At 36.4% G+C, this 13,965-nt stretch overlaps 1 protein-coding gene across 4 annotated transcripts in view; it reads right to left on the bottom strand.

The window, feature by feature from the left end:
• POLA1 (DNA polymerase alpha 1, catalytic subunit) overlaps positions 1-13,965 on the bottom strand; it is a 313,249-nt gene that overhangs the window by 56,000 nt on the left and 243,284 nt on the right. For all 4 annotated transcript variants that reach the window (XM_053580580.1, XM_053580579.1, XM_053580582.1 and 1 more), the window contains one exon: positions 12,812-12,908. In XM_053580580.1, the coding sequence (XP_053436555.1) occupies positions 12,812-12,908 (97 nt within the window). The remainder of the gene's footprint in view (positions 1-12,811; positions 12,909-13,965) is intronic.

Below are 13,965 nucleotides of genomic sequence, written 5' to 3'. Positions count from 1 at the left end.
ATGCTTTAAAATCATGATGTATTTGTCAAACAAGGTTCTCTGATTTGTAAAAGACAAGCAATAGAGTACTTAAAGAAAAGTGAGAAAGAAAAATTAATATCAAACTTCAAGACTGTATCTGTGTCAATTAAAATTTCATCTACTCTTTAAGGGCCAACTCAGATTCCCTCCCTACCAAGAAAGTTTTCCTGAGGTTTATGCTGAGATCCCTCAACTCATCATACCTATATTCCCTTGTGTTTAAATTACATGCCTTCAGGCTGAAGTTTCCCTCTGAGATTAAGAACAGGGTAGCTGTGACCCAGCACAAAGGATGCTGGGCTCTTAAACTTCCTAATCTTTGCTGCCTTGGGAGGATCATTTCATCTTTTTGAGGCTGTTTTTTCATCTGAAAATATCCTTATCCAATGTTTTCTCATCTGAAAATATCCCTATCCAATGGGAATGTTTATGTAAAGTATATCAATGTAAATGTTTTCCATAAAAAGTACAGTCCTGTAAAAACTAGGCGTTTAGAGGGTGAATGCACAAATAAGCAAACAGTCAGAGAAGTGTTAATACATCATACAGGGCAGAGACTCAACAAATCCTCACTAATGCAATGAGTGGGGGTACAGGGCATAAAGAGGGGGACAAGCTAATAATATACAGATCTGGTTTTGTGACTTTATTTCTGAGTTTGGTTTTACAATAATTTCTTAAAACAAGAAAAGTACATCAATGTCTAAAATTAGCCAGTAAACCTATCTTTTTGTGAGCTGGGGTGGTAATAAGGCTGACAGGGCTCAAACACCAAGGAGAGAAAGGTTTCCTAGGGCCTTTAAACAGGGAGAACACAATCAATGTTAATTCAATTTAACTCAATGACAGGCCACTAATTCTGTCTACTTACTGTCCTGTTCGCAGATGGATCTGAATAAATTCATGACAACTACACGAACTACTTTAAGAATGAGTCAAATTGATGGGTTTCCTTTGCATATGAGCAGTAGAATAATATGGACACAACACTATAGCACAGAATAATAAACGGGGACTGGCAAAAATGTGAAAATCAACATCATATTTCAGCCTACGACTACAGAGTAACTGAAGACATTACAAGGACATTATTAGATTTCCAAAGTTAAGGTTAATTCCCTTAGATAATTACAAAAAACTTAACGACTTATAGAGGATAATGAAGTCATATGCCAATTTATATGTAAAGCAAAAAAGCTAAGAAAGACAACAAAAAAGTCAGTTTAAACATTGCCAGTCACAAAATTAAATCTCCACTGTAACTGATAAGATGAGGATTAAGCTAATACTTAAGTTTTAGCCATTAAAGGTTACTCTGGTATGGCTCAAGCAACTGGTAAAAAATAAAAGAAAATACCGACCACTGAAAATAAAAACAAAAGATTAAAAGGATACATGAAAGGCAATGCAGTCTCACAGAGGGAGCATAAACACTTCTGAAACCATGAGAAGAAATGTTATCAAATAGAGTTAAGGCAAATAAAAAGTGATTAAGAAATTAAATTTGGGGCTAAGTAAATGCAGCAAGATTCCCAAGAGGAAAAGAATATGCATTTAAAGATAACCCCTAACTACTAGAGAAAAAGAACAGAGTTGGACTAAATCTGCTTAAATCCTAAAGATTTGTGAGACCATGAAATAACCCTGGATGACCACAGATCCTCTAATTTGATTGAAGCAAGTGGATTGGTGTTTTCATAGTATCCATTGACTTTTTTTAAAAAAAATCCACATTAGAAATTTTAGTTTAAAAATGTCACAAACTCAATAACTGAGAAAAGCACAAAGAGTTTTTCTTTAGAAGTTTTAAGAAAGAAATAAAATGTCATCTACTTTTAAGACTACAGAGCTGAAGCTTTTAATGTTTAAGGCTGCGCTTTTAAAACAGGCAACTGTTACACATTTTAAGTGGCTGTTTCAACATATTTCTAATGAGAAATACTAATTTGGGGGAAATAAAATTTAGTATTTAACTATATATGACCCCAAGTGCTTTATTTAGGTTATGTGGTAACAGATAATATAGATATTATACGAATATCAATAATTTGATTTTCATTCCTGAAACTTATAATAGATTCTATCATGATACTTCTTATTCTTTTATCTGCTATGAGTATTATCAGCCCTTTTCTCCTAATTAATGTGCAATTAATTCAACCAACCTCCAATTAGTCTTCTACAATATTACCCCACTTAGACAATAAAGCAAAGTCTCTAGACTGGGTTTCAAACCTGGGCTAAAATAGATTGCTATAGACCAAAAATGGTTCTGGGATTTCTCTTTGTAGTGTAATTTAGATGTCATATTTAATTTGCTGTCATGACTATTGTTTCACTGTGCAATTTGTATGTCGTTTTGAATGGTAAAGGCATCATAGCTTTATTGAATTAAGCCTTCTGTCTTTATTTAGGGTCTGATGTTACACGTTTGTGCGTTTATGTTTATATCTCAAAAGCTGCTTTTGACATCAAGTAGTAGAAAAAGAATATGCTCTTTTGATATGTTTGCTTATATCTCAGGAAATATAAACACAAACTGGAAATAAACCTTCTCCAAACTAAAGAAAAAGAATATTGAATATCATTATTATCGCTTTTAAAGGCAGAGATAGCTAAGTAAACCGTTCACATGATAGGATTATAGAAGGCCTGGCTGTTTTGCAACCTAAGGGCCTTGATGGTCAATTCTACTAATCAATTATCCCCTATGAAAGAACTACTCTATCCCTTGACAGTATTTGTGATACCTAATCAAACATTTGGACATTATTTTTACCACCACTCCATAATCACAAAGAAAATAAAATTTTCTCCAACTTTAATTCACAAAGGGCAAAGACAAAGTCCATCTTGCCATAATACTCAGTTTAGTGTTGGTCTGTTGGCAGTTGTCCGTCTGTCCTGGCCTACGAATTCAAGTTCTAAATTGAAGTCATGACTAAGAAAATTAACCTCGAAAAGCCTTCCACCAGACCATTGGAATAGCCTTTTAAATAATTTTTAGTGCATGAAATTTCATAAAGTTTTTACTAGATAATTACACTTCCTGATTTTGTAATTAGTGGAAGTACATGCAATTACATAATAATTATGATAGTAATTACGTAATTAAGATGTATAATTATGTAGTAAAAAACATCATGGAAATAAAACCATCTACTGTGTAAGCACAATACATTTTAAAAGTAAATTCACTAGCTCAACTGTTTAAAAATACTTTTCTTCAAAATAAAGTGATTAGCTCACATTATGGTCTAACTGCTTGAGAATTGTTTAATTTTTTTTCTCATTGATGACAGAAGGATATTTTCAAAAAGTACATGAAAAATGTTTTACCAGGTTTTTTTCCCACTCAAAAAATGATGCTATGTTTTGGGAATGAAGACCATAAAGCAACACATTATCACCTGGATACTTCAACATCAATGCTCCTGTTTGTGTTGCTGTTATTTGTCACTACAAAAGAGGAAGGGAACCTGCCCATTGAAAAGATGTAATAGGAAATGATTTTATAAAATGAGTACCACTCTGTTATCATAGCAAGCCTCTAAGTCCCTGTACACAAAAGTGCAAAAGTTGAGTACATATTTGGAGGAATGAGCTTAAAAAAAGGCACATAATTCGATTCTGAAAGTGTGCTGCCCAAATATATGGCAACTTTCACATACTAGTTTAGCTATCTAAAAAGGATAGCAGAAAATGTGTAAAGACAAAACGTCTCAACTTATGGACAAAAAAACTAAGGTGACAATATCCTGGAAAATGTAGTTTCTCGTTTGTCACACTAACGATAACTAAAGTCACTGTTAGTTAAAAACAAAATAAAAACCAAACTGGCAGTGGAGAGAAAAAGTAGCGGTAAGGGGCTCCATGCTGCCATTGGAAAATATCAACTTTGTCTTTCTTGAAGTGAGCATAAAAACAGCACAGAAAGTCAATGATAGTAGGAAAAAGTCAATTTCAAAGTAAACTTCTTAGTAAAAAAATATAAGAAACAGAATCTTTTGCCATTTTAAAAAACTAGCTGAATGCCTTGAAATCTTTATAAACATTTAAATCAATGTTGCAATGAGGCCAAGTGTGTAGTGACTGGGTGAAACTTCACTCTGGGCACACAGAGAGTGGCCCTTCCATGAAGTGGGTGTAGAACTACATTCCAGCTCTCTTTTATAAGCCACTAATCTGGAGAAGCGGAAAGCTATTCTAAAAATCCTAATTTACTTCTCCCTTGTTGCTTCTAGTTAAAAAGAAACAAAGTAGAAGAACTCATGCTTTCTTGCTCCCTCTGAGCCCTTGCCATTTTTCTTTTTTTTTATAATTTATTTATTTATTTTTTTAATTAATATTAAATCATAGCTGTGCACATTAATTTTATCTTAATTACGGAATATATTCCACAAAACCAGACTGTGATACGAATTCTACCTTAAACTTGAGCAACACTTCTGTAGCCTGCTCATTTGTCATTTTAAAGTTTTAGCAAAAGGATAACCCTAATCAGTGAGAATGGAAGTAGCCCCTAGTTATTAAGAGGGGAGAATGTCTTAGGATCGGTGCTTCTCAAAATTTTATATACCAAGAAATCACCAGAGGACCTCGTTAAAATGATGATCGTGATGCAGTTGTAGGTCTGGGGAAGACCTGATAGTTTGTGTTTCTAACAAGCTCCTGGTGATGCTTATGCTGTGGGTATATTGATCCCACTTAAAGTAAGTAACAAGGCCTTAGGTTTGACTTGGAAAAAATTGCATGAAGGAAAAAGCTGGTTTGGGTTCATTTTTGTTCTCCCACAATTGTTAAATTACTTGAATAAGTATTTCATAGCAAGTAAAATTCTTCAGAAAATTTTAGTGCTGCTTATAATTTTTTTTTTGCTATAAAAGCAGTACATGCTCAGAAGATATCACTTAGGAAGTACATAATGGTATAAAGGAAAAAATAATCTATAATCCACCTAGAGATAACAATTGTAAAAAAACCCCTAGTGTTCCTCACTAATTTTTCCACCTTGCATATATGTCATACATTAGAATCATAATGGTTACCTAGTTTTGTACTTCATCACTGTATTTCCTAAATCATTAAAAATTAGAACTATACATCTAACAATAACAAAAACTCTCCTAAGAATCTTGAAATTATGAGTCATTTTATTATCAAAATTATTCATGTATCTCTATAATCACTTCCTAATCATAAACAGAAAGCTAACTGTGACCTGAATGGTTAAGTTAGAGCCCCCTACCATAAAAACTCCCTTAAGCAGGACCAGGTATGGTGGTTCACACCTGTAATCCTAGCACTTGGGAGGCCAAGACAGGTGGATTGCTGGAGGTCAGGAGTTTGAGACCAGCCTGAGCAAAAGCAAGACCCTAGTCTCTAAAAAAAACTAGGTAGGCGTTGTGGCAGGCACTTGCAGTCCCAGCTACTCAGGAGGCTGAGACAAGAGGCTCACTTGAGCCCAGGAGTTGGAGGTTGCTGTGAGCTATGACATCACAGTACTTTACTGAGGGCAACATAGTGAGATTCTGTTTCAAAAAAACAAAAATAAAAAACTTAAGCTAATCCAAGAAAAAGTTTTAAAAAAACCCAGATTACTTATTTGTAAGAAAATGAACAAAAAAACGAAGTTTAAAGTTATTCATTCAAAATATATTTTTTCTAAAGAAGATTGCTTTTCACAATTATAAAAAAATATGATCTGAAGAAGAGCAAGCAGATTCTTCTGAGAGTTTCTATTTACTTTTGTATGTATTTGGTAGGTTGAATTATTTTGTGCATGCTTTACCTATTATTACTTATTAAAAACAGAAAAGCCTTGTCTCTAAAATTCAGCACCACTTTTTCAGTAGAATAACTCAACCAGCAGGCTTGAAAAAAACGGCATAAGAAGAAATGGACCAGATAGGCACTTTCTGATATAAGCTTCTTTTTAATATTGTGTAAGGATTTAACAAAGTAAATTCTAAGAATGCCAGATGGCTTAGCAAGGACTACAAGGACTCTTTATTACTTTTATGTCAATATTTCTAACAATGATAAAACTTGTGTGCTTTCACTTTAACAGTTCAGGAAACACAGTGGAAATCCTTAACATTGAAAAGGGTCCTGCCTATAGCCAGGTATGGTGGTTCATACCTGTTATCCTATCACTTTGGAAGGCTGAGGAGGGGAGGATTGCTTGAGGTCAGAAGTTTGAGACCAGCCTGAGCAAGATCGACACTCCATTTCTACAAAAAATAGAAAAATTAGCTGAGCAGGGTGGTGCCTGTGGCTCAATGGAATAGAGCACCGGCCCCATATGCCAGAGGTGGCGGGTTCAAACCCAGTCCTGACCAAGAACTGCAAAAAAGAAAAAAAAAAAGAAAAAGAAAAAGAAAAATTAGCTAAGCATGGTGGCACATGCCTTTGGTCCCAGCTACTCTAGAGGCTGGATAACTTGAGTCCAGAAGTCTGAGGTTGCAATGAGCTATGATGATGCCACTATACTCTACCCTGGATAAGAAAGCAATACCCAGCCTCAAGAAAAGAGAGAGAGAAAGAGAAAGGCCCCGTTTTGAGCCTCTGAGAAATCTCCAAATTCCCATATATACCAAAGCATAAAATTTCTTATACAAAATTCTTAATTTCTTGTTTAAAAAAATACAGTAGAACCTCCAGAACTGACCATCTTCCTATGCTTACCACCTCAAATTGACCTAATTTTCAGAGATGGGACATGGACCATATGTACATATCTATACAGTAGGCCTAGTTCCTTATGTTGACCACCTCTGTATGTTGGCCAGTTTGTTACAGTCCCTTGGGTGGTGGTCAACTTACAGAGGTTCTACTGTATACCAGTTTTCCAGACCGTTCTCAGTACTGTTGTCTTTCTTTTGGAGACCATCTTCTAAAAAGTAATACAATGATTCCCACTTCATGAGTGTAACTATTCAGCTGATGGGGAACACAGAACACGATACTGTGGCGGTGTGGGTGAGAAGCAGTCAGCTTGGCTCACACACTAGTTAAGTTGACCTGATGTTCTTTCAGTTCAATTCAAATTTGGCATCAGTGAAATGACAGATGCAACATGTTACTTCGCTTCAGTAAAGAGCTGAAGTAACAGACATTGAATCTGCAAATGTCAGAGAACTTGAATTTATGGCACACTTGAGTCAAGCCAAACAATACTGGGCTTCTAGAACTTTACTTCACATTGCTCTCCACTCGTGGACAGAACTGTTTCCTAATTTCTTCCAAGTCCTTGAAATTGCTTGTGTGACCTTTTTTGCCACTAAGAATTCATTCCACCAGGTCGGGTGTGCTGGCTCAGGCCTATAATCCTAGCACTCTGAGAGGCCAAGGTGGGTACACTGCTTGCAGGAGGCTGAGGCAAGAGGATCACTTGAGCCCAAGAGTTTAAGGTTGCTGTGAGCTATGATGCCATCGATGGCACTCTACCCAGGGAAAAAGAGACTCTGTCTCAAAAAAAAAAAAAGAATTCATTCACCAAATAATAAAGGTGCTAGCTACAATGGGCAGAAGAAGCATAGATAAACAAGCTACAACCCTCTGCCTCAATGAACTCAGTGGAAGAGAAAGTAAAATTAAATAATTCAGGATAAGAACTAAGAGAAGGGCACTCATAGGGTACAATTGGAATGCAAAAGAAAGACATTTTTATTTACGTAACTAAATTTCTTCATCAATATAATGGTCGCAATTCACTGCTGACTTATAGGGCTATTGTGAAGACCTGTGTTACTCGTGTGAAAGGACAATAGGAAACCATAAAGTACAAAAGGGACAGGATAGTTCTGGATGGCACTAATGAAAAAAAAAGTCTATAGATGTTACCATTAGATCTAAAGAAAACACAGAAGAAAAGAGACAAGAAAAAACTGAAAAGTATAACAGAAAAAAACAAAACAAAACGAGAAAGCAGGTAAACTCAAGAGGGGAGTGAATGTGAGATTTCACCCAGTTGAGGGGAGGGCCCAAGGAGCACTACAACACCTATAGGAGCGTCCCAGGAGGCTGGGCTGCTCCAGGCTGCCCACAGCCCTTTTTGAGAAACAGGGTGACCTGAAGAATAGTCCATTTAGGCCTAAAGAGACTCCTCTTGAGAAGTCAGGCTTCCAATAGATGCTTCTCATCAGGGTAAATCAGCGCTGCAACTCCATTTCCTGTCTTCCTCAAAGTCCTAAATCCTAGTGTTCCAATTCTGGCAGAGACAAATGCAACATGTACCAACAGGCTTAATAGAAAAATTCACCACGTAGACCATCAGTTATGAGCTGAATTGTGTCCCCCTAAAATTTATACTGAAGGGAAGTTGAAGTCCTAACCCTTCGTACCTTCAAATGTCATTGTATTTGGAGATAGGTCCTTTACAGAATTAAGTCAAAATGAGATTATTAAGGTAGGACCTAGTCCAATATGACTGATGTCCTTTAAGAGGAGGAGATTTGGTACAGAGGGAAGACCATGTGAAGAGAAAGAGAGGCAATGGCCATCTACCAGTCCAGGGGAGAGGCCTCAGATGAAAACAACCCTGCTGACTCCTTAGTCTGGGACTCCTAGCCTCCAGAACTATGAGGAAAAGTGCAATGGCAGTCTTAGCAAACCAGTGAACCATCTACTACAAATAACTGGCATGAAATGAGGAGATAAGCATCTGGTAAGAGAGAACGGGAACAGAAAACAAGTTTCTTTCTAGAAATAAAGATGAAACATTGAAGTGAAAAGGCAGTTAGTGGTTCCTTTTCTCTGTTTCTGAAATCATTTGACCATGTTGGTGGTGACATTCAGGCCATATCACATTTATCTGCTGCTGAAACTGTCTGTCACCAACAGACTCGAAGTTCCTCCAAGGCAGGAAGTATTGACCATCCACCTTTGTTCCTGACACGGGGGATGCCACTCAACACATAATAGGAACTATTATATACATATATTGTTTTTACTGTTGCTGAATAAACAAAAAAAAAAGGTTCAGTTGAGAAAAGTAAGAGACTCTTTTCCCTCCTGTGTTTTTAAGCAGACTTAATTTAGACAACTGGGCAAAGATTTGAACTGACTCAGGTTTCCCCTAAACTGTTCACTTATCCCTTCTCAGGCCAATGCGCCATGGGATGAGGCAGTCACACGGGACCATTTCATGCTGCCATCCTGGAAATGGATTTTTACTTCATATATTGCCACTATGCTCCTCTAAAACCTCCTTTGGATCCATTATGCCATCTGTGTACATTCTGGAACAGTTACGATAATAATGCCAGAGTCCCACAGAAATAAGATTTTAAAAATGTTATGTAGTTACAGTGAATACTCAGTAAACACTTCACCAAAGTGAATAACAGTCCTTTACCATTTTAAAGGAAAGGGAAAAATACCAAATGGGGTTAATTCACATTATGGACTAATGGCCTGTAAACTTTCATTTGAAAGCAAAGCACAGAAAAGGCTTTGACAAGAGCTACTTTTCCCGTAAAAATAAACCTCTTTCAAATAATTTATATGTGTTTTTCCAAGTCAAATTGCCAAGTTTCAAACAAAAATTAAAACCACCATCCTGTTACAACCCTTAAAATGTGGGCTTTATAATGGAAATGGTAAAACAATCTTAGCGAAGGAAATGTTGCTAGGTGCTGACAGTAAAGGAGAGTCTACAGTAAATACTTCACACACCAGCTACAGAGCAATTGTTGACAGATGATACTAAGATTCCATTCTCAATAATATAATTGTGTGTAATGACTGTCATTTTTCACAGGACTTTTGATGTTAACATGTACTGGTGTTCTGGCTGTGGTCCAAATTGAATAAATATATTTGCCCTCTAGTTTCCATAGATTTTTAAATTCATTTTTATAGCAAGTCTCTTCTGAATAGCAAATCAGAAGAGATAATTTCACTTTAATTTATAATGAGAAGAATTTTAGATACGTCATGTTAGTTGAAATTTATGAAAATTTCCCCTATAATTGTTCTCCTCAGGACTATAAGAATGTTCTTGTTACCCAATTGTTCCTTATGGACTACAACTTGTATTCAATTCTCTTTTCTTTAGAAGCCATCCTATTGTTCTATTTAGAGTACCCAGGACAAGGATTCTCAAACGTGGCTGTATGTCAGAATAATCTGGGGGATTTTCTTTTTTTTTTAATTAAATCATAAACACATAGATCATGTATACATTAATGCATTTATGGGGTACAATGTGCTGATTTCATATAGAATTAGGAACGCTTACATCACACTGGTTAATATGTTTACTTAATTATTGTGTTACTTAATCTTGTTTACTTAATTATTGTGTTAAGACATTTATACTCTATACTAATAGATTCGACATGTACCCTTGCATTATGCACCATAGTTGTGATCCCACCATTCACCCTCCCTCCATCTGACATCTCCACTCCCCTCCCTCCTTCATCTTGGGCCGTAGTTGTGATCTACTCTTCATATGAAAGTGTGAGTGATTGTAAATTGGTTTCATAATAGTACTGAGTACACTGGATATTTTTTCTTCCATTCTTGAGATACTTTACTAAGTAGGATATGTTCCAGCTCCATACATGTAAACATAAAAGAGGTAAAGTCCCCACCTTTTTTAAGGCTGCATAATATTCCATGGTATACAATCTGTGGGCATAGGGTCAATGGATTTGGATTTTAATATGTCCCAGGTAATTCTTAGAGAGTTTATCAGATACCATGTGTTAGGAAGCCTTTGCTCTTAGACCACTGGTAAGCATGATCTAGACTTTCAGTTTATGTTCCACCATTAACAAATAGCCCCTAATACCTCTTAGTATTATTGCATGATCTGAAAACATCCTGAGCATGTAAATTTCAGCTAATTTACTTATTTCCACGCTATAATTTAGAAATAATAAATAAGCACAAGGAAACTCAAATAAAAATAGTTTCAGGTAAAATTCGACAACACAAAACGGCTCTTGGAACATTTCGTGAAGTTCCTTCATTACACACAAGGTTTGTACTCTTCCTGTTCTATTTTCTTTTGCCCTCTGACATGTGAAAGAACCTGTCAACAATTCACTTAGTGCTGTTTTCATTCTAAACTGCTGGGTACTGTATTTATTAGATGTAAACAACAAAGTGGTGTGTGATTCTTAAACTTGTGAAAATAAGACTATAGTAAACCCTGAGTGTAAAGATCCTGTCAATACTTCTGCCTTTTGGCCAAGCAAGAGGCTTCCCAGCACCTGCTATTCCCTCTTATTTTCTCTGGGAGCAATGTACACTCATCAATGTTTTCTAAGAAGCTAGCTTAAGTCTCCAGTGACTGTCCAGATCATTACATGTCTCTAAGAGTCAGTGGACTTTTTGAAAACTGCTGTTCATGACAGACTGATTCTGCCTCTCAGATAAGAATTTTAGAACTGTATGGAAGAGGATTCTATTCCCTCAGAGTCTAAGTACATATAGGAAACAATCTAGGATGGCTAGATACAGAAAGAAGTAATGGGGGAGCAGGTTCTAATAGACTGATAGAAACAGACATTATATTCATTCATCACAGAATGAGTACTTAACTTACTCAACTCATAACCTCCTTTAAGGAAAGGTCACTGGGGTTAAGAAAAACAGCTATAAATGATATTATAAGTAAATATGGGTTAGACATTAGCCATGAATAGAAGTTCTAAAACCTAGTTATTAATGGGCAGAAGAAATTTTTTCTCTATATAAATTTTACTAATTCATGGAATATATGCTGTGGAGATAGTGCAAGTCCTTGTTGACATCTAAAGATAAGATACTAATAATATCTGAACCAGCTTCTCCATCAGTTGTAAAATGTTTTTTATCCACCACATAAGTCAGGGCATTAAAAACATAATTTCTAGCCTATCTTGTTGATGGAAAAACATTAGTCAATTATGACTGGAATTGCAAACAGTGAGACCAAATCAAGGGCAGTATGGGGATTATTATGTGAGGAAATCCAGCAATATTTGTAGGTTTTATATGCCTCGAGCCCTAAAACCAACCACCAAAACACTGAATTGATATTCGCTGACAAACAACATAAACACTCTGTAGGTAACTAATAAGAAAAATGTGTGAATTTGCCTTTTTTATTTTTTCCAGGTAATAGAAAAGTTGTCAATGTGATTTGCAGGTAGGAGAAAAAAACATGCACTTGTCATGGCATTTTCAAATATTTTAAGTTATGTAACAAAGCTTTTCCAAGTCCCATTATGTCCCACAGTGCCTATAAGTCTTGTATAAGGAAATGCCGGGTGCGGAAGGGTTCCAGGCAGCACCTGATCATACGGGCTTTGGTGCCCATACGCTCCCTTAGGATGGAGTCAATAAAAGAACTCCACCCCATCCCTCTATTTCAAAATGAACCTAGGCTTTTAGTGAACAGCAGAGACACGCTCCAGGTCTATTTTTTTGTGGTAATATCTGGTTTTTGTAGGCCCAATGATCATGTTGCCTATGCTTACTTTATTACAATTACTAAACTCTATAGAAAATAGCATTTTCAAAATATAGCATTTAAAGAGTCCTTTTTGTACTGTTCCTCCCCTAAAGCCTCGCTTTAATAGAGAACAATGTGAGACAGGCTGTGGGGGTCAAAGCTGGGGATTCCTACGCCACCGCCCCTCATGCAGGGGATCCCTGTGTTCACATAGGCCCCCACGGCCTGCTTCTGAGACAGCAATGTGATGCTGTGTGAACAGCCTGACACAGTAGGTCTGGCTTTTATGATGCAAATTTCCACTTTAAACTCAAAGGTAATTACAGTATTTTAACGTACCTTTCTCATGATCGGTAATAAGTTTCTCCAGTGCACAGTCCACATCAAAAATGTACCGGTAAAAGCACAGCTGGGTGTACAGGGACTTGTCAGAATACTGCAATATAACAGAAAATAAATGAATACTACTATTGGAGAGGGTAGGGAGTGATGGAGATCATTCTCAGCAGAGTGTATTCCCTAATTTCAACTTCTATATCAAGCAGCACTTTTTTAAAGAAAGGGGGTAAAAAGCAGAGAATCATCCTAATGGTTTGTCCCCCTCATACAACATACATACCTTTCATAATTCAGAATAAATCCTGCTACTTCGATCACAGATTACTACTTGCGAAGCTACAGACTGATTACCCCTGCTGTCAAAAAACTGATTTTGTCAAATTGCAAATTCCTATGTACCTGTGACAATTTGCACTGTTAATTGGGAAAAGTGGTACTGTGCTTCCTAACTGGGACCTGTCCATGCTCGCAGAAGTTAAACAATTTCTGAAAACTGTTTAACACATATTGCTATACTATGAGCCCAATTTTATGACTTGTGGTAACAATCCATTGCTTTTGTCAGGGATTGGCTCACAGATACAACAATGAATGAAGCACAAATTCAAGTAACATTGTGACTACTTACCCCATGCTAATCCTCAGCGGACAACACAGGACAACCGAACAGTACCACACAAAAAGAAATAACCAAGGTTTTTCATCCCACCCATGTCAAAACACACCTTTAATGACTCCATTATGTTCTAATTCAACAAAATGTAAGAGACATATGCCTGAACTAATATTCACTCTGCAAACACATACTGAATACCAATGATCCTGAGACTTGCTCTGCATGGGGAAAAACACATACAGTCAATTTAATAACCAACATGAGAATTATTTGGTGAATCACATTCAAAAGTACTTTTTATTTTAAAACAATTGGTCTAAGAACTTAGTTTCCATCTTCCTATGGGGTTAAATATCTGGGAAACCCTGGAGCTGGAGAAAAATGAGCCAGAGCTTTGCTGTTTTCTTGTAGGAAGAGGCATCCTACCAAGGTGAAACAACTAAACCCTTAGAACTTCTCAAAAGAGAAGCTCAAATGACAAAGACGTCTCTAATTCTCTGTTGGTGCCTTGGAATAATATACGATTTAGCCAAAATTG

This window comes from Nycticebus coucang, chromosome X, assembly GCF_027406575.1.
Source record: "Nycticebus coucang isolate mNycCou1 chromosome X, mNycCou1.pri, whole genome shotgun sequence".
NCBI classification, from domain to species: domain Eukaryota; kingdom Metazoa; phylum Chordata; class Mammalia; order Primates; family Lorisidae; genus Nycticebus; species Nycticebus coucang.
This window is presented reverse-complemented; position numbering and strand designations above follow the sequence as displayed.